This window comes from Passer montanus, unplaced genomic scaffold (genome assembly GCF_014805655.1).
Source record: "Passer montanus isolate IOZ18808 unplaced genomic scaffold, ASM1480565v1 scaffold59, whole genome shotgun sequence".
NCBI classification, from domain to species: domain Eukaryota; kingdom Metazoa; phylum Chordata; class Aves; order Passeriformes; family Passeridae; genus Passer; species Passer montanus.
The window spans coordinates 3,204,088-3,223,615 of record NW_024370926.1 but is presented as its reverse complement, the minus strand read 5'-3'; the positions used below and the strand labels follow the sequence as shown (position 1 = coordinate 3,223,615).

Here is a 19,528-nt window from a genome sequence, read left to right as displayed (position 1 = left end):
GTATGTTGGGTTGCGTATTACATCTCTTTTGTAGCTCAAACTCTTAAAATGTCATTGGTGGGATCTGATGACCTGAGGTCATTATTTCATTGCACATCTCTATTTTTCTGCTTTTTTCCACACATTTCTTTGCATATGACCTGGTATCTTAATTGTTCTAACCCCCAAAAATCTATGTCCATGAATGGCAGAGCAGCTTGGGGATACTCTGGGTGTTGCTGCAAAGCAGTGCCTTCACTTTTGCATTGATACTTTTTCCTTCTCCACAGCAGTTTATTTATTCTATTTATGCACCTGTTTGCTGATTCTATTTTAATATTAAAGGATTTTTTTTTCTGTTAATTAAAGCAGAAGATGGGGACAAATAATAATAAAGTTTATTTCCCATTGGTTTTTGCCTTCTGGTTGTAACATGAATTCTGCAGCTATTTCACTTAGGGAATCCAATGATAGAAATGAAACTTCTTTTCCCTTTTGTATCCTGGATTTTTTGCTACACCTCTGTTAACAAAATCCAAAACGATACCTTGGGAATGAAAATCAGTATTTTAGGGGCAGCTCATCGTGTACTGAGGGCAGCTCCCCTCTACATGGTGCTGCCTGCAAGGGGAAATTTGGGGAAAAAAACCAAACACCAACCAGCTGCAAAGCTGGCAGATGCCATTGTAAAATAGCTGCTGAAAGTGGGGAAGAATTAAATCCTATTTAATGTACTGCAAGGAAGAACAAAGAGGAGTTTGACATAGATGTGTGCAGGGATGTTTGATAGGAATGACATTAATCTAGAGAAAATTTTGTTCTCAGTACTGCTTTATGGCATTTTGGTGCATTGTTTGTAGTATTCAGAGCTTTGTGATTTCTTTTTCCATGTGTGAAAATGTGAAATATTTATCTGTTAACAAAGGTGTAATGTAGAAATTCTGCACACAGTAACCTTGAGGATCAAATAAATGAGTTAACATACTGGAATCACCCAGAATAACCCATGAGGGACAATATAAGAGGTTCCACCAGTTTTGCTTTCAAATCTTTGTTTAGCTGAAGTATGACAGCAATTTGCTCTCCTGGCAGAGGAATCCCTGCTCTGTTTCTCTCTTCAGCATGGATTACACAGAGAGTATTTACGTGTGTTAATGTTTTCTTCTGAGAGCAGGGAAATCAGAGCAGCCAAAAGAGCTGCTCCCATTTCTGATCCTGTCATTCTTCCTGGAAAATGAAACTTTCTTCCTTCTATTAACTTCAATCTGAATAAAGTAGAACATTACCACAATTTAACGTTACAATTCAATTTCAGGGACTTTGGAATTACATACATATATATATATATATATATATATATATATATATATATTTATTCATTTATTCATTTATTCATTTATTTGTTTATTTTTGTCACATTGAAATTCAGAAATAAGTGGAGAAGAAGTGCTCTGCATGTCTTTATTCCATTGCACATGTCTGGTTCTATGATGGACAATTATCAGAAAATCAGAGAACTGTGGAATGATTTGGGTTGGAAGAGAACTTAAATCATCTCATTCCACCCCTGCCATGGGCAGGGATGGCTTCCACTATCCCAGGCTGCTCCAAGCCCCTTTCAGCCTGACCTTGGACACTTCCAGGGATCCAGGGGCAGCCACAGCTTCTCTGGGCACCCTGTGCCAGGGCCTCAGCACCCTCATGGAAGAATTTCTTCCCAATATCCCACCTAATCCTGCCCTCTGACAGGTTAAAATCATTCCCTTGTGTCCTCCATTCCTTGTCCCCAGTCCGTCTCCAGCTCTCCTGGAGCCCCTTAGGCCCTGGAAGGGGCTATGAGCTCTCCCTGGATCCATCTCTTCTCCAGGTAAACTCCTCCATCTCTTCCCAGCTGTCCCAGCCTTTGCCCGAACTCCCTGAGAAGTGAAATTAATGGACATTGTGGAGCTGAATTTTCTTTCTGTAACTCATCAGGAATTGCTTTTGGAAATTCATCAGCAGAAGAGAAATTAGCACCTGGATATGAGCAGGGAGGTGAAGATGAAGCTGTTGAAGGTCAATAACTGAGAAATTCTGGGTACTTCAGGTCCTGGGCAGGAATTTACTTAGGGAAATCCAGTAGACACTGAGCAACAACTTTTTTCTGAGGTTTTGCTTTACTAAGAACAGGACACAGGTACAAACTCAGGGCTGTCCTGCCTGGCAGAGGAGGTTATCTGAGGTTGGATTGCAATTTTTTGTGTGGCTCTCAGCAGCCACCACTGAGAAAGAAACAAAATTTTGCTTCTGCTGCTGGGGTGGGGAATAGGTCAAGCCACATCAAGGGATGTGGGAATGAAGGGTGGCTGAGGATTCCAGAACCAAGATCAGTGAGGTTATGATGGGGTTGGATACCAGGAACAGTTTCTTCCTCCCAGAGGTTTGTCAGGCACTGGAACAGGTTTCTTAGAAAAGTTGTGGTGGCACCAAGCCCAGCAGAGCTCAAGGAATTTTTGGACAATTCTCTCACCTGGTGGGATTTTTGGGATGTCCTGTGCAGGACCAGCAGCTGGACTCAGTGGTCCTTGTGTGTCCCTTGCAACTGATATTCTGTAATTCCATGTCACAGATGAAGTAGGATCTGGCATTTTCAAGCTCAAACACATAAGTTTGGGGTCTCTTAGTCGACAGTCAGGGACCCCACTGATATGGCATGCACAAAAACCCCGGCAGAACTCTCACCTCTTTCTCCAGGGTGCCAAATTATTGACACTTCTCACCTTTAGCACATCAAATTTAGGAAGAGATGCTTGAACATATCAGCCAGCACTTCTTATCTGTCATGTAGAGCTGCAGCCTTTTATACTTTGGCTCCAAACCCTATTTTATTTTTTTCCTTTCTTGAAAAATAAAAATTGTCTCTTGTTTAAATACGCAAAAGGTTCTGATTTTCAAAGGCTGTGCCAGGAAGAGATGCTTGAATATATCAGCCAGCATTTCTTATGTCATGTAGAGCTGCAGCCACTTATACTGGGGCTCCAAACCCTATTTTTTTTTCCCTTTCTTGAAAAATTGTCTCTTGTTTAAATACGCAAAAGGTTCTGATTTTCAAAGGCTGTGCATTGCAGTCAGCTGCAAACAGCACAGCTGAGCCTTCTGCTACCCTGGGCAAAGCCCCTGTGCCACCAGCTCTGCATCCACAATGTCCCTGTACCTGCCAACACTTCAGAAATGTCTTTTCATTGACTTATTTTGAAAAAAAACCCAACTTTTTATTTTTCATTATTATTCTTTTTTTTTTTTCATTATTCTTCTTATGAAATGCAGATTAACTGCTGTAACAGTTGAGAACAACAGGACTTGTGCTGCCAGGTTAACAAAACCCATCCTGTTATTCTGTTATTTAGTAACAGATCCCTTTTCTGAGGAGATTTCAGTGTGGCACAAAAGGCAGAAGATGCTGGAGCAGAATCTGGGTCATGACAAGGCTCTGACAGCGAGACCTGTGGCTTATCTGTCGGGGTCTGAAAGGCAGCCAAGCCCTGCTGGTTTGTTTGGAATGAAGTCACCCTTTAAGGGGGAGATGTGGTGGGAGCACCAGACCTTCTCAATCCCTGCACCTTGTCCCTCCTTAAATCAAACCCTACCCTGCAGTGATATAAGAGTGAAATCGGGATTTGAGGGCTGCTGTGCAATCTGGCACTGGGTTTGGTTTGGTTTGGTTTCTAGTAATTCTGCAGCGCTATTTTGTAATATTCTGTAATATTTTGTCAACATTTCTGAACTTTTTGATATAATCGGCATTTCTGAACTTTTTGAAACCTCCTAGAGGTTCAGAGGAAATGTTGTGTAGGGTTTTCTAAGGAAGCCTCATGAGCAGTGCATGGGTGATAAATTCATTTTTGCACACTTTTTAAGTTCATATCCTAATGCCATGTGAAGTAAAGCATTCAGAGAAGGAATCACACATGGATAGGAAATGCACTTTTTGCAGGATTAAGTAATAAGTTGCATTTTTACACCATGGTTCATAAGAACTTTGAGTAATACAGAGTATTCTTGATACAGCAATAGTAAATAATTATATTAACTCATAAAAGTTTAGGAAAAAGGAAAAAAAATAGGAAAAAAATTGGAAAGAAAGAGTGAGCTGGATGTGTAACACACCTGCCGCAAGAACTGCTCTCAAATATGTTGTTCCATGCTAGTACAATTTTTTACACAGTAGGTTATCCTTCCAAAACCTCAAATATTGATGATGTCATCCCATAGCAATGTGAAAAAAAAAATTAAAAAATAAAAACCAGGAGTGTTCAGGGTTGACTTCAACCAGGGAAGATTTTCCAGGGTATAGGAAGGTTCCAGCTGTTAATAGGAAACATTTCTAGATGTTTTGCCAAGGCTGTGATGTGGACCAGAGGTTTCACATGGGTTTTTTTTGGTCATTTGCCGTTCCATCTCTTCTCTCCTCCTATATCAGCTGCTCTCAACATCTCAGAAAAGGAATTGAGGGTGATGTGTCTGAATTTTTCATAATGTGCAAAAAGAAAAACCCTCTAATTGCCACACCTTGTCTGAGATGTTCTGGAGTTCAGCTCTTGTGACTGAAGAAATGAACTGGGTGTAATTATGTTTCCCTGTCTCTCAAGCTCCTGTGAAAATGTCAGTAATTAATTACTTCTTATTTTGGTTTTATTGTGGCTAATGCACAGGTCCCTGCTGACTGTGAGTCTGGGCCTCTCTTTTATGGCATCTCTAAAAGAATTTTGTGGTTTTATTGTTCCTTTGAAACATCAGGGATGGGGAATTGAGGTCCGAGGTTATTTTTCATCACCTGTTCACTGGATGTCCTTGAGAGGGGCACATTTGTGCTGCATCCAGATCACAAGGCATGATCCTAACTCAGAGATGGATGTTCTCAGGCTCTGAAAATATAATATATATAAAATATAAATAATATTACTATAATATAGGTTATAGGGTTAAAGACAAAGGCCAAAACTCTCATTATTTGTTAATAAGCATTAATGGAGACATTAAAACATTTAATGAGTTAAATACTATAAAACAGGTAATGTGTCTTCCTAATCTCAGTGGTGTCCAAAGCATCATTATAAATTACATCAGATTGTCATTTTAAGCTTACAGATGCCCAAGACAGAAATGCTGCATGTGGTTAAACAACAATGAGTTACAAACATATCAAATCCCTTCTGCTGCATCGGTGGGGGGAATTGTGTTGGTGGAACTGATCACTCCTCTGGCAGGGATTTATCTGCCCAGAGCTTGGTTATTCACTGTCAGGAGGCCACTGTGCACCATCAGAGGTTTTGTTTCCTGAGAATTGCATTGAAGTGTTTCTGTTCAAGAGCTGTTTCCAGATATTTAAATGCTGGTGCTCAACCCTGTGCCCACTGCTTCCACTGGCCTGATGCCTTGGCAGGCTGACCTAGAACAGAGGCTGGACAGAGCTAAAGAATAAAGCAGGGATTTATTCAAAGGATCTCCTCCATGGATCCACCTTGGGCAGCACCAGAGCCCAGCCAGGGCTGCACCCAAGATGAACCCAAATGGTCCCAAAATGCACGAGCGCTGCCGGGGTCTCTCCCTGGGCTCAGCTCTGCTCCATGTGCACATTGCAGTTCAGTGTCCAATCCCAGCTGCAGCCCCTGCAGTCCCATCCTGCTTGTTTTTCTCTCTGCAGCCCACGGGGTTTGTGCTCTTGGGCTGAGATTTGGATCATTTGTCCTTGGTGCCCAGCTGGAGCAGGAATTGTTTTGTGTCCCTGCTCTGTGCACAGAGCTCACCATGCCCTGATGTGAAGCTCAGACCCACACACTAAAGCAGCACACATAGAATGTGAAAAATATAAAACTAAAACCTGAGGCATCAGGCTTATACAGTCTGGGGTGCTGAAGGTGAAAGAATGAGGCACAAATCAGTTCCCAAGAAGGAAGATGGGGATGGGATCCACCAGAGCTGGATCTGCAGCCACTCGAGTCACCTTGGGATCCCATTTTTGTTACCAGCAGGAGACAAACACTGACACTGCAAGTCCCCCTCTCTGTTTTGTTCTTTTTTTTCACCCTGATAACTTAAGTCATAAATATTGATCAAAATCCAACTGTCCAAAGCATTAACTGGCTGTGAGATGTGTTTCCTGATGCTCCTCAGCAGCACAGCCCACAGACAGCCCTAAAAACAGAGATAAGGTGTCTGTCAATAGGCAGACAACCCTCAAAGCAGGAACTCTGCTTTGCTAGATCACCTAATAAAAGTGGCATTAGTCACACTCTCTGTGGTATAAACCCAGACTGAGGGACCACAGTGGATGTGATTTGGAATTCTCTGTTTTGTGGGAAATTCAGTTGTTTCAATATCTTTTGTCATCCTGCAGGAGTGTGTAAATATATCTCAACTTTTTTTCTTCCTTATTTTTTCTGTTTTATTTTTTTTCTATTTGTTTTCGCTTTGTTTGTTTTGCTTTTAGGGTTTTGTTTGTGTGTGTTTGGCTTTTTTTTCAGTGCAGTTTGGTTTGTTTGCTCAAATTTATTTTTTCCAATGGAGGAGATTGCATCACCTTTTAAAACTCAAAAGTTTTCCTTACCCTTAAACTGGATTACTTGAATGCCACCTCATGGGGCCTCTAAGAGAGCTGGAGAGAGACTTTTGACAGGGGTTTGTAGTGATAGAACAAGGAGAAATGGATTCAGGCTGACAGAGGGCAGGGTTAGATGGGATATTAGGAAGAAATTCTTCCCTATGAGGGTGGTGAGGCCCTGGCACAGGGTGACCAGAAAAGCTGCTTCATCTTTTTCTTTCTGATCCCTTTAGCTGAACTCCACACTGGTGCTCTGAAACTCCATTGAGTTTTCAGAAAAAAATGTACTTTATTCCCCTCCTTGAGTTTTTACAGCAAAATAGTGATGAAACCTTCCAGAAACAAGAAGTAGAAAGAAAGTCTAGCTGAGAAGACAACACTAAGCACAACCTTTTGTACAAAGATTTGATTCCTTTGGGGTTTTTCCAGTTGTGAAGTGATTTGTTTTTCATCCTCCACTTCAGCACAATATCCAACCCCATGTCTCTGAGCACTGAAAGGAGAAGGAGGGAATTTGAGAATAAGCTCGAGCACTCCCAATTACCACTGCTGTAATGAGCTTTTTGCCTTCCTTCTCCAGTGGTCTCCCCATTCCCAGAGCCCCTCTGGGGAATATTGGAGTAAGAGCTGCAGCACGAGGCATTCACTGGAGCTGCCTGCAGGGAGGAGAGAAAGGGAACAACGTGTGTGCTAGCTGAGGGCAAACAGCTTTAATTTAATTAGCAGATTAATTAAAGCTTCCTCCCCTGGGCAGGGTATGTGTGTGCAGAAAGTGTTTCTGCAGCCTCCCGGAGCTGTTCATCAACGCGTTCCTGTTCCAAGTGTGACTCAGATGGGGCTCCACTGAACTTGCTGGGAGCCTCTACAAAACAAATTTCCTGTCGGGGACCTTTTCTCTTCAGGGTTTTGTTTAAATGTACTGAAGTATAAATGGGCAAATAATAACAAGTAACGACAAGAGCTTGCTTTGCAAATGGACGTGGCATCCAGCAGCACGACGGCTGCAGAGCTCCTGAAAGCTTCTCAGTAAGAGAGCCCTGATGTCAGCACAGATTCCCTCGGTGAAAGTCCTCAAGAGTTCTTTGCAGTGTGAAAAAAAATATTCAAGAAATTTTGGGAGCCTTGAGTCTGCACACTTTGGTCCTGAGGAAAGCAGAGAAGGCCAGCAGTGTCCTGGGCTGGATTAAGAGCTAAGGCAGTAGATCCAAGGAAATGTTTATCTCCATCTAATCAGCACTTGGTGGATCACTTTACATCCCAGAATCACAGAATGGTTTGGGTTAGAGAGGACCTTAAAGCCCATCCAGTCCCACCCCCTGCCATGGCAGGGACACCTTCCACTGTCCCAGGCTGCTCCAAGCCCTGTCCAACCTGGCCTTGGACACTTCCAGGGATCCAGGGGCAGCCACAGCTGCTCTGGGCACCCTGTGCCAGGGGCTCCCCACCCTCACAGAAGAGAATTTCTTTCAAATATCTCATCTAAATCTACTACTTCAGGAATATTACATCCAGTTTTAGGCTCCTCTATACATAAAATACCTCAGTCAACTGTAGCAAGTTCAAAGGAGGGACACTGAGAGTGCCTGTGAGGAGAGGAAATTTGGCTTTTTGCCAGGTGGAAGGAGAGAAAATTAAGGGTCATCCTTATAGAAGCCTTGGGGTATTTATGAGGAGAGCATCAGGAGGAAAGAGCCAGGGCTCTCATTGTGATGTGTGGCAGGAGAACAGAATGTTGCTGTAACCCAAAACATGGGAGGTTCATGTTGGAGATAATCCTTTTTACTCTGAGAATAAGTGAGCACTGGGGTTAGTTCCACCAAAGTTGTGCAGTCTTCAAAACTTCTTCAGAGTTTTCAAAAACGCAGGTGGAAAAAGCCCAATTAACCCTATATTGGTTAATTGGAATTAACTAATTCCTTTGCTGCCCCTGCTTCCACTGGAAGCTGGAGCTGGATTCTTGTGGAGGTCCCATCCAACCTGAATTATCCTGTGCTTCCATGGTTCTCCCTGGAAGGCACATGTGATAGTTGACATCTTTCAGGGAAAGCCACCAGAGACAGGGATGCCTGGCTGAAGGCAAAGAGTGGGAGGGACTGAAGCTTTCAACATAAAATCTGTGGACCAGGAAGAGAAGGTAAAGCTCTAGGTTATCTTTTACATCCTACTGATTTTGGGTTGCTCTGGCAGCTGATACAGACTCTGCTTTAAACAGGGGCCATTCATGTATTGCCAGTGCTGCCTAAAGAGTGAAAAAGGTGTGCTTTTCCTAAAAATCCTCTGGAGAAAATAGGAGAGGAGAAGATGCCTTTCCATCTGTTGCTGTTGCTGACAGAAAATACTGTAAATAAAGCTGTAAAAATAATGGTTCAGGACTTTCTTAAGTATCACATGGAACCCCTTATTCAGAGTTTATGTGGCAATTTCAGGGTTCAGAGTAACCAGTAGTTTTGGCATGACAGCAGATTGATCTAACAGAGAAAATCTGGGAGCTGAAAAATCAACATTATTGTCACCTACATGTTTACCCCTCCAGATCAGCAGTTCCTCAGATTATATGAACAGCGTGTCCCAGATTGCTCAGAAATTAAAGTGTTTCTATTTTAGCTCCCTCGTTTCAGGTGTTCAGCTGACTCTGAACATCTCATCCCAGATTTATGCTGATAGAAATCCTCACTTCACAGCCAGGCACAATGTGTTAAAAAACATAGATCCCACCCTCCAGCATCCACTCCAGTAATTTTTATTAACTGATTAATCTGAAATTCTGTGCTAAATCTGAAATAGTTACCTGAGATCGAGTAGTAGGACCACAGAGGAAAAAAATACCCATCATTTTTCCTCCTTTGTCAATCACAAATTCCAGCAATTTACATATGTATGACTTGCCTGTAACCCCCCTCCAGGAAATCTCTTGCTGTGACAGAGACTTGGCCAAACCCTGGATCCACACTGGGCTGTTCTCTTGCCAACGGCTCTGCTGTGTCACAGCCTGTGTCAGGAGCTGGAAAGTGTCCTTGGAAGAGATTGTCATTGATATTTGCAAGTCCTGCAGCCCTGATATCCTGCAGTGAGGCCATGCAACCCAATCTTGCTCCATGCTAAAAGTTCTCAAAGTGGTGAGAATCTTCGTGTAAAGTTTGGTAAGGGAGTAGAGACCCTGCTTTGAACACCTGGATTCCCTTTCTTTAGCACAATTTGAAAAATAAGTGGGCATTGCAATGCTGGCAGGAGGTTTTCAGCTTTTCAGGCTGATGTTGGCCTTTGAGGAATGAAGGAAAGACCCAAACTGCAAGTTGTACTTCAAGATTTTATCTTTGGAAAGGACATTCCCAGGAATTGCTGGAGAAAGCCGTTTTTATGCAATATAAAATCAGCAATCAGAAGGGCTATTAAACCCTTAGTTTCATCTCAAGCACATTATGTCTAGCAGGATTTTTAATCACTTTTCCAGTGAGTGGTTCATCCTGCCAGTACAAGGTTTTGAGAAGCATCCCCTGCTATTAGAGATAGGGTAAAGGGATATGATGGTTTAATCCAAGATGACACTTCCCATGGAAGTCCTCAGCTATCCTGAGAATGCTTCACAACACTCACAGAGGGGATTTACAGCTGATTTCCAAGATAAGGGAGCTTGCAAAAAGATATAGAGAGGTTATTTCCAAGAACATGTGGTGACAGGACAAAGGGAAATGGCTTCAGACTAAAAGGGAGTAGGTTTAGATTGAATATTGGTAAGGAATTGTTCCCTGTGAGGATGGGGAGGCCCTGGCACAGGGTGCCCAGAGCAGCTGTGGCTGCCCCTGGATCCCTGGCAGTGCCCAAGGCCAGGTTGGATGGGGATAGAGCAACCTGGGACAGTGTAAGGCGTCCCTGCCCATGGCAGGAAAATTGGGAAAATATCTCTAATGTCCTTTCCAACCCAAGCCATCCCATAATTATATGATTCTACAAAAAGCCAGTTCAGGCAAACTCCATAACAGTTTTACCCCATGTTGTGTAACACCTCTTTTGTCCAGCATTCACTGCAGAAGGCATTCACTGAGAGAAGGGAGTTGTTGATTGTGCTGCTGCTGTTATCTAACCTGCAGTGGGATGTGCATCTCTCCAGGAGTGTCAGAAGGTACCCAGATCTTAAATTCCATCAGCCACTTGGAAAGGGATCAATGCCTTTTCTTGGCAGCGTGTTCTGCTGGTGGGTATTTTTTTCCCCTGGACAATTTATTTAAAGTGTGGTGTCTAAGCTCTGATTCAGATTGTACATTTGTGGCTGGGATTGAAAGGGCTCCCAATGGCTTTTCCCTTTCACTCAATGTGGAGGGTTCTGAAATCACAGGAGTTTGGATGCCATTTGCATATCACTGGCTGGGGTTTATGTACAAATCACGAATGGGATGGGACTGCTGTGGAATGCATCTTGAGCTGTTTTATTTTCCACCATCAGTCTCATTCCATGGTTGTGACAATGGGAAGATGCCAGCAGCTCACATCCCAGGCAGCAGACCAAGAACTCAGTGTTACAACTCGCTTTAAAAGTTTTTTGGCCAATCACACAAAGCAAAAGCAGATTGACAGTAGTTCCATCCAATCACTATAAGCACACGTACCTTTGGTTAAAACAATGCTTGCTTATTTGGAATACAATACCTACTTGTAACAATGCACAGAGCTCCATTATTAAGCTTAGAACTTCTTAATATCTCACTAGATATTCTTTTCTGCAGCTTAGGGAGATATTCTAGACAAGCATTAATACACAGACCATTGTTCTATTTGTCTTTACTTTTCTACTTCTTACAAAATTTTTCTGCTGACCAATCTTATGGCCACTGCTTAGCTCTAATCACAGTTCTGCTGTCTCTGAGGCCTATCTTTTACAACTTCCCCGAAACCCACTGATTTTATAGATTCTCACATTTGCCCAGGAAGGCAAAAAATGCAATCAAGTTGCAAACCTGAGACATTTCTGGGGACAACAACCTGTTGGACTGCCAAGTCAGTGTTGTGAGGGCCAACAGTGATGCAAATCAGTTCTGGAAAAATATCCAGATAGTCAGAGCTCCTTCCCAAACCCCTCTATTTTTAACAGAGCTTTTTGCAAGTCTTGGCCCTGGTGTGACCAGTTGAATCATTGCTTGGTGGGAACAGGGACTCAACGGTGTTGTTTCCATGACAAAGTGAACCTCTTTTGGCAATGCTCACAGAACAATTTGTCATTTTTGAAGCTAACTTTTCAATACTGGAAGTCATAATAGAATTAGTAAAATGTGTGTAATTCAGCTTGAAGTGAGTGATCTCATCTACCTTGTGGATTAAACTCCTCTCTTGCATTATTTTAGGAACAACACTTAGGCAAAAGTTGAATCACACTCTAATTCATCTTTGTGTTGATGTAAAACCATGGCATGAAAGATTTAATGAAGATTTGCTGTTGTTGTTGTTTTTGATTCTTATCTGTCCCCTCATTACCCCTCTCATTGTCACAGTGCCTGAAATGGCAAATCCTGAATTGAGTAGAAATGTTCCCATTCACTTAAAAAAAAAAAAAAAAAGAAAAAAAGACTCCGAACTTTACAGACTTAACATAAAAATGAAGAAGAGGACAGAACAGCTAGTGGTACTGAATTGTCATATTTGATCTGGTCTTTATAGAAATGCCAAGTAAATTCCCATCTCACCATTGCATCATTACTAGGACTTCAAAGCAGATTTTTTTATTCTGAAGGTTCTCAGGCATGCTGGGGACATTTCACTTCTGAGTAAACTCATATAGAGAAATCAAGATTTATAGCAGTTGTGAATATTCTTACTGAGAACAAAATGAGCAAAATGATGTTTTTTGAATAACTGAATGTAGCCAAAGACAGTTCAGGTTTCTTTGGCTGGACTGTTCTGCATGGATTGTGTGTATATAAAATTATATAGACCAAATTTATATTATATAAATATATATGAAAAATATAATTATATCTAACAGATTTATTGTAAATATATAAGTTGTAATATAACATGGCTGTTATTAATTTTACCATAAGTTCAAGGGAACAGCAAGGAGTTAAGCACTGGAATTTTCACAAAGCACATACCAGTTTATATTTGTGGTGGCCACCTTAATAAAAACCACGTAAGGGAAATGACAGCTCTGAATTTTTTGTACCTCTATATGCCAGCTTCTTGTGTTCTCTCAGAACCAAACAGATACTCACTGTCTTTTACTGTCTCTGTATCTAAATGAATATACACATTTTCTAAACTGATGTGAGTCAGAGTTTTTCACTTCATTGAGAGTAATAAATTTTTCAGAGACCTGTGAATTTCATGCACTATCGACTTGGATTCTTGATTTTTTCTGGTATGTGTCAAAACACTCTTTAACTGCACATATCACTGATCTCTTCTGGGAAACTGAGACCAGGCTGTCTCTGCTGAGTGCAGGAAATTGCAAATGTCCTCGAGGCAGAAGAAATGGGATCTCAAAGCCTGGAGTTCAGGCTTGCACTGCCATTGGAATCAGGCTCAGCCTTCACTTGTTGAAGCCTGGCTTGGCAGATTAAAGGTTCTGCCACTCCATGGTCAGTGGAGAAACACCAAACCCCTGGATCCTTTCAGAAAAATGTGATGACGTTAAAGCATCTCTGCATTCAACAGACAAACCTTTTTGTGGGAATGGAAAAACAGAAACTTCCACAGGCACGGGAGGGTCTGATTGGCACCCTTGGTAGAAGCTTGGATTAATGTAAAAATACAGTACACAGATATAAAGCAGGAAAATCATGAACTTATGTTTCTGTAGTTGTAAGTAAGAATATGCCTTAAGTAAGTTAAAAACTGTATTAATAAGATGGTGAAGGGTTTATAATGTAGTAATGTGGATGTATAGAGTAAGCTAAGAATTTAGAGGTTATAATAGAAGCTGATGTTTGCAAGTATGACAGAAGCCCATTGGATGAAAGTATCTGCAGTGCAGCAAAATTAAGTGAAGGTGATGGGTTAGAAAAGCAAAGTAAACTTTGTGACAACTGTCCATTGAGATAGAAAGTTCTGTATCATCTCGTAACAAAAAACTTGTGACTACTTTGAGCTATGGCTGACTGCTTGCTCCTCTAAAATCTCATGGCCTCTGAGACTGACATTTATCTGAGCAATAAATAGTTTTATTTTTTTGTAGTGCCATCCCTTGAATTAAAGCAGCAATAATAATGCCTTTTGTTATGAACAAATCAAGCCTTTTTGATTTTCCCAGGTATGGAATTGCTTGTTAGCAGGGATGACAGGCAGCACCTGTTCTCTCCTCTGACACTGTCGTTGATGCTTCCTCCTTTGCTTTCTGTTTTGGTTTCCACATTCCCCAGAATTAATTTTTTTAAATCTGTTGATGAATTGCTACGAAATGGCATGAAAATGGTGATGGGAAGTCACATCAGAATATTGTGGCAACAGTGAAAGCTGAAGGAAAGCTTCAGGGACAGGAGAAGCACATGGCTCTCTCTGTCCACACCTGAGCCTCCTAAGCCAGACTTACTGGGATACAGTTGACTAAATTTAATCAGTTTAGTTAGAGACCTCTGACTAGGTGTGCCAGTCTGCAAGGAGAACAGTAAAGTCTGAGCTTTTAACCTTTGTCTTCCTCCTCATTCAATCATGTCCTGACTTTTACACAACTCTAGCAAAGAAGATATCAAAAGAAAGTAAGGATAAATCACACTTTTTTTGTCTTTTTACTGTAGATTGAATTAAAGTTTTCTTATCAAATGTGTCTGAGAACAGGGGCATGGTGGGTTTCTTAATAATCTAAAGTTAATCATGGAATGGTTTGGGTTGGAAGGGACCTTAAAGCTCATCCAGTTCCCGCCCTGCCATGGCAGGGACACCTTCCACTATCCCAGATTGCTCTAAGCCCTGTCCAGCCTGCCTTGGACACTTCCAGGGACCCAGGAGCAGCTGGATAATCTGGAATAATCTGTTCTGGTGTCTCACTAGCCTCCATCCTTTGATGGACTTTGATAAATATAGGCATCTATGTGTGGCACTGATTATCCACAATTTCAAGCTGAAGAGTTCTGCAAGTTAACAGGAAGTGTGTGAAGAAATATTTCCTTTTGTTTAGTCACATCCTGCTTGCATAGAAAATGCATAATCCTCGTTATTATTATTATTATTATTATTATTATTATTATTATTATCATCATCATCATCAATATTCATATTAACAATAATAACTATTATTACTAAATGACACATTTTCTTATCTGTACCTGGTGAACTGCATAGAAACTGCCACATTTATGTGTTGAGACAACCCCTGGACACTCCTGACCTGGGCAACTCTGGAGGGTGAACCTGCACTAACTGCAGAACTCTGTTTTTCTTGCTATTTCCCTTTTATCTTTTCTTTTTTTTATATATATTCTAAGAACTTGAATGTCAGCCAATGCAGTTTTCTCTATCTTTGGGGATGCTTAGATGTAGCAAAAGCCCTTCTGTTCTTGGGAGATCCTGGAGATCTGTGACAATTTATCTTTTCCAGGCACTTGGGAGCCCTTAAAACAGAACTGTGTTTGTTTTGAAGACAAACAAATCTAATATGGTTGTGCCTGGTGTTTCCCCTGGGGGAAAAAGCTGAAATTTATTACTGGGATCTTGGAGATGATGAAACTGTGCAGCATTATGAGTTCCTACAAATGGTGAGGAAAGCTTTCCAGGAGAGTTCATCAGGAAACCCTGTCTGTCCTTGAAATAGCAGGGATGGCTTTTAACAATTCCAAAAAAAAAAGTGTGCAGATGGTTCAGAGCATCATCACACAAACAAAAGCACAGCACAAGCACCATCAAACTGGATTATTACAGAGTCACTGAACAGTGTGGGTTGGAAAGGACCTTGCAGATAAATTTCATTCCATGCCTGCCATGGCAGGGACACCTTCCACCATCCCTGGGTGCTCCAAGCCCTGTCCAGCCTGGCCTTGGACACTTCCAGGGATCCAGGGGCAGCCACAGCTTCTCTGGGCACCCTGTGCCAGGTTCCCACCCTCACAGGGCACAATTCCTTCCTAAGTCTTGATCTGAATCTCCCCTGTTTTATTTTAAAACCATTTCTCTTGTCCTGTCACTATCTGCCTGTGCAGAAGTTTCTCTCCCTGTTTTTTATAAGCCACTTCAGCTGCTGAAAGGATTTCACCATGAGATTTGCTCTCAGGTTTTGTTGGGTGGTGCATCCCTGATCCAAAGTGTTCACTCCATTCCCTGGGATGTGAGGGAAGGAAAGCTGAACTCTGCGGATGGGGCTCCAAAAGAACCCAGAGTAGCTTAAATGTGGGGATTTCTGTCCCTGTTTGCTTAGCAGATAAAGGAAAGCAGGTCCCACACCACTTCCTCTGTGGTTTTCCTTAGTCAAGAGTGAAGGAAATGGGATGGGAAATAAAATACCAAAAGTGCTCCAGTGAACCACAGTTATTACAGCTTTTATTAAAAATTCGCTTTCATTTTTGTTTTCTATTGGGATAATACTATTTTTTAATATTGTGATGGATTTTTGTATTATGAAGGGATGGATGCTTGTTGGGTTTTTTTGGGATTTGTAACAATAATTATGAATTTATTCTGTAGATATAAGGTAGCTTTTTAAATTTTTGTGACAGTATTTATGTGTGTTACTAAATTTTAATTGTTTGGTTAAAATCAGTGATGCTTGGTTTTGTGTTTAGTACACTTGTAATATGAATTGTTTTACTAAAGTGTGTTAGATTGTCTGTTAGCTTTTGTTGTTCATTGCTGATACATTTTATCTGAAGGACATTAGGTATTAGGTTAACATTTTTACAAGGTATTTTTTGGTATAGAACCTGTTTATATTGGTAATGCAATAGTAATAGTTATTGTTGTATTTGGTTGAATTATTATTGGAGTATTGTAAGTAGAAGCTGAAATTATCAGTTCGTCATTATAATTTGTTGAGATGACAGTTGGAAAAACTGAAAGTTTAAGAATTTTATTACTGTCTTTGTTTATAATTAGAAAGTCGTGTTTTTGTTGTGAAGTATTAGTAATTCTTGTGGGAATGTATTTACGTTAAAAGTGTTTTAAAAAATACATTACAAATTTGCAAGTTGTAATTCTGATTGTGGTGGTGTGAATTATAACATCTGTATTGTCTCGCCCTTCATATGAGATTGAAAATGGAATAAAAGTTTTAAAAACACCTCTCATTTGCACCAGCTCTGGGTCAGAAAAGGGAATAATCTAACAAATCACCTTCAGCCAGGGCACTGATTTTCATGGTGTTTTCCACTGGGTGGGATTTGAACCTCAGCCCTGTCCCTATAAAGTGATCTCATGAAATCTGAGGTTTTATTCTCCTTTAATTGATATTCCCTGGCCACTGTCTGCTATAGGAATGAAATCCTGTATTGATTTCCAGAAATGGGTCACATCCTTATTTTGCTGCTGCTTTGGGATTGCCTGGATTGTATTGGCTGCAATGTTCCTCTCATAAACAAATTTTGTATTCCCTTCCTTTTCCCCCCTTTACTTTTTTTCTTGTACTTGGCTGTACTAAAGAGTTAAAGGTAGAAAACAGAAAAAAAGAAAGAAAATATTTGGATCGTCAGCCTGATTTATTTGACATTGTATTATTTTTGACAAAACAATTTGCCTTGAATTCTCTGGAAATAAGTAAAAGTAACACTGAGGAATTAACAGGGTGACAGAATAAGAGAAACAACTTTTAATTTGGTTTAGATTTCAGAGAGATTTTAATGAATTGTGCAAATACTCATAAGAAACTGGTGGAAGATCAGGCCAAGCCAAAATTTCTTCCTAATTCTTCTTTAAATTATTCTTGTATTTAGAGATACCCTTGTTCAGCTTTATGTGAAGAAGCAATTCAGTAAAATAAAACAAACATATTAGAAATCACATTTTGAAGGGTAGACAATATAAACCCTCCAAATAATTTATGAGAGTTTTAATTACTGAATTAGGCCTTAGGCCTGATAGGAAAAAAAGGAGTAAAAGTAAAGAAGGAAAAATGGAAAGAAAATGAAGTTTGTCACAGTTTTTTCTCAACTTTAAATTATATTTTTCTTTCTTTTTTTTTTTTCTTGCAGTGGGTTCTTAAAACTTACTGACACTTCCTGATCACCTCACTAACTGGTTTATTTCTGTAACTGGGTTTTTTATTTTCTCGTTTTCCCCTGTATTTCAGGCTGCAGCAACCCATTCCAACTGCATCATTAAAAAGGAGCAAGAGACTTGTCTGGAGAAGATCCGGAGGGCGACGGCCCTGAACCCTCTCAATGACTCTTCTCCGGGTGAGTTTCAGCCCCTGCACCTTGAGCTGACCTTTTAAAGTGGTTTTCACCATTCCCTGGGATGCCTGGAGGGGTTCTCAGCTCTGTCAAAGCAAACACTTCATGGTGAGAGGAGCATCACTGCTGCTGAATGAGCTTGGGGGAATTAAAACCAAAAATTCAATCAGTGCGGGTGCATAAGAACCATTCTTGGTTATTATCAGAGGTCAGGAATTTGTTTCTTTACTTAAGGTTACAACATGGCTGCAAAACTAATAATAATGAAAAAAGAGTAAATTAAAAAGAAAGGATGCCTGGATGATTTTTGCCTTTATGACAGCAGCTTTGGGGACAGGATGTGACACAAAGTGCTGCTCTGGAGCAGCAGCTCGATTTCCTTCCTCATCTTGGCAATAATTTGGGTACCTCTCACATGATCTGAGGCCCTTTGCAGGGATTGTCCTCGTGGTGTCTGTAATCTTGATGAAGGATACTCGTGCTTTTGCTGAGATAAGAAACTGAGGCAGTGAGCAAAGAAATTTATAGTTTAATATCCTGTCCTATTTCCTCCTGACTGCAGCAGGAGCTGCCTGTGGCCAGCACCAAGGAGAGAAGGGCAAAGAATGACAAAGAAACTAATTGGAAATCAGGGTCCATTTACTGAGCCCTGTCCAAACTGCTTCTGCTGTGACTGGAATTGATAAAACTGCAGAGAAAAGCTGATAAAACTCACTGTGTGTGATAAAAGAGGGGAGCTGTGTCTCCCCTTTTTCTTGCAGCACATTTTAGTGCAGAAGCACAAGAGGTCAGAATGCAGGTGTCTGTGTTTTCAGTGTCCTCCAAAGCAACCCATTCCTGCATTTTAGCTGCTGGGAGTATTTCCATCAGAGAGGGGGGTTTCCATCAGGGTCCTGCTGTTCTTCTCATGCATAAATTAATTTCTGTTCTGCTGCCCAGCTCTGGGGTGTGGTGGAAGTGAGGAAAGCTCAGTGTACCTTGGACAGTGCATTCCACCCACAGGGATGTGTTTTGATACCCTCTTCGTGCTCTACAGAAGAGCTTCCCAACTTTTCCCTGGTCCAGAAGTGGCATAAGCAAGGAAAAAGGGAAAAAAGCCTTTTTCTTGCCTCCTACCCTCAGAATGGTGCCAGAAGCTGATCATGAGGCCTATTCCTTATGCTTTATGCAATGGCTATTGTTTGGATTCAGGAATTCATAGAACTCCCCAGGTGACAAGAGACCATTTCACCAGCCAGCTTTTTTATTTCTTTATCACCCAAATCCAGAATAACCCTGACAGCTGGGGACTATTCACACTGAACTCCTCCACTGCCTGTTCCACATGGAAAGGACACAGCTCAGGGATGGAGGAAGCCCAGAGCCATTGGAAAAGGCTTTTGCATCTCAATGTGGTGAAATTGTATCACCCACTCAGGCAGGAAGGGACTGGATCCTTTCAGGCTCTCACTCCGAGCAGAACCCAGCTGCTCCCTGTGCTGCAGTATTTGCAGGCTGAATCACTGGGAAGATTTTCCCAGGCTCATTGAGCATCTTTTAGTTGTTCCCCACATCCTGTGGCAATGAGTTCCACAGCTGACGTGGCTTAGAGTAAAAAAAAAAAAAAAAAAAAAAAAAAAAATTTTCCAGGGGGGGATTTTGGTGTATTTCTTTTTTAAAGCCCTTT

General features: G+C 41.1%; 1 protein-coding gene across 11 annotated transcripts in view; it reads left to right on the top strand.

The window, feature by feature from the left end:
• Nucleotides 1–19,528, top strand: part of ADCYAP1R1 (ADCYAP receptor type I) — a 146,155-nt gene that overhangs the window by 41,339 nt on the left and 85,288 nt on the right. For all 11 annotated transcript variants that reach the window (XM_039726617.1, XM_039726627.1, XM_039726626.1 and 8 more), the window contains one exon: nucleotides 17,760–17,865. In XM_039726617.1, coding sequence (XP_039582551.1) covers nucleotides 17,760–17,865 — 106 coding nt within the window. The remainder of the gene's footprint in view (nucleotides 1–17,759; nucleotides 17,866–19,528) is intronic.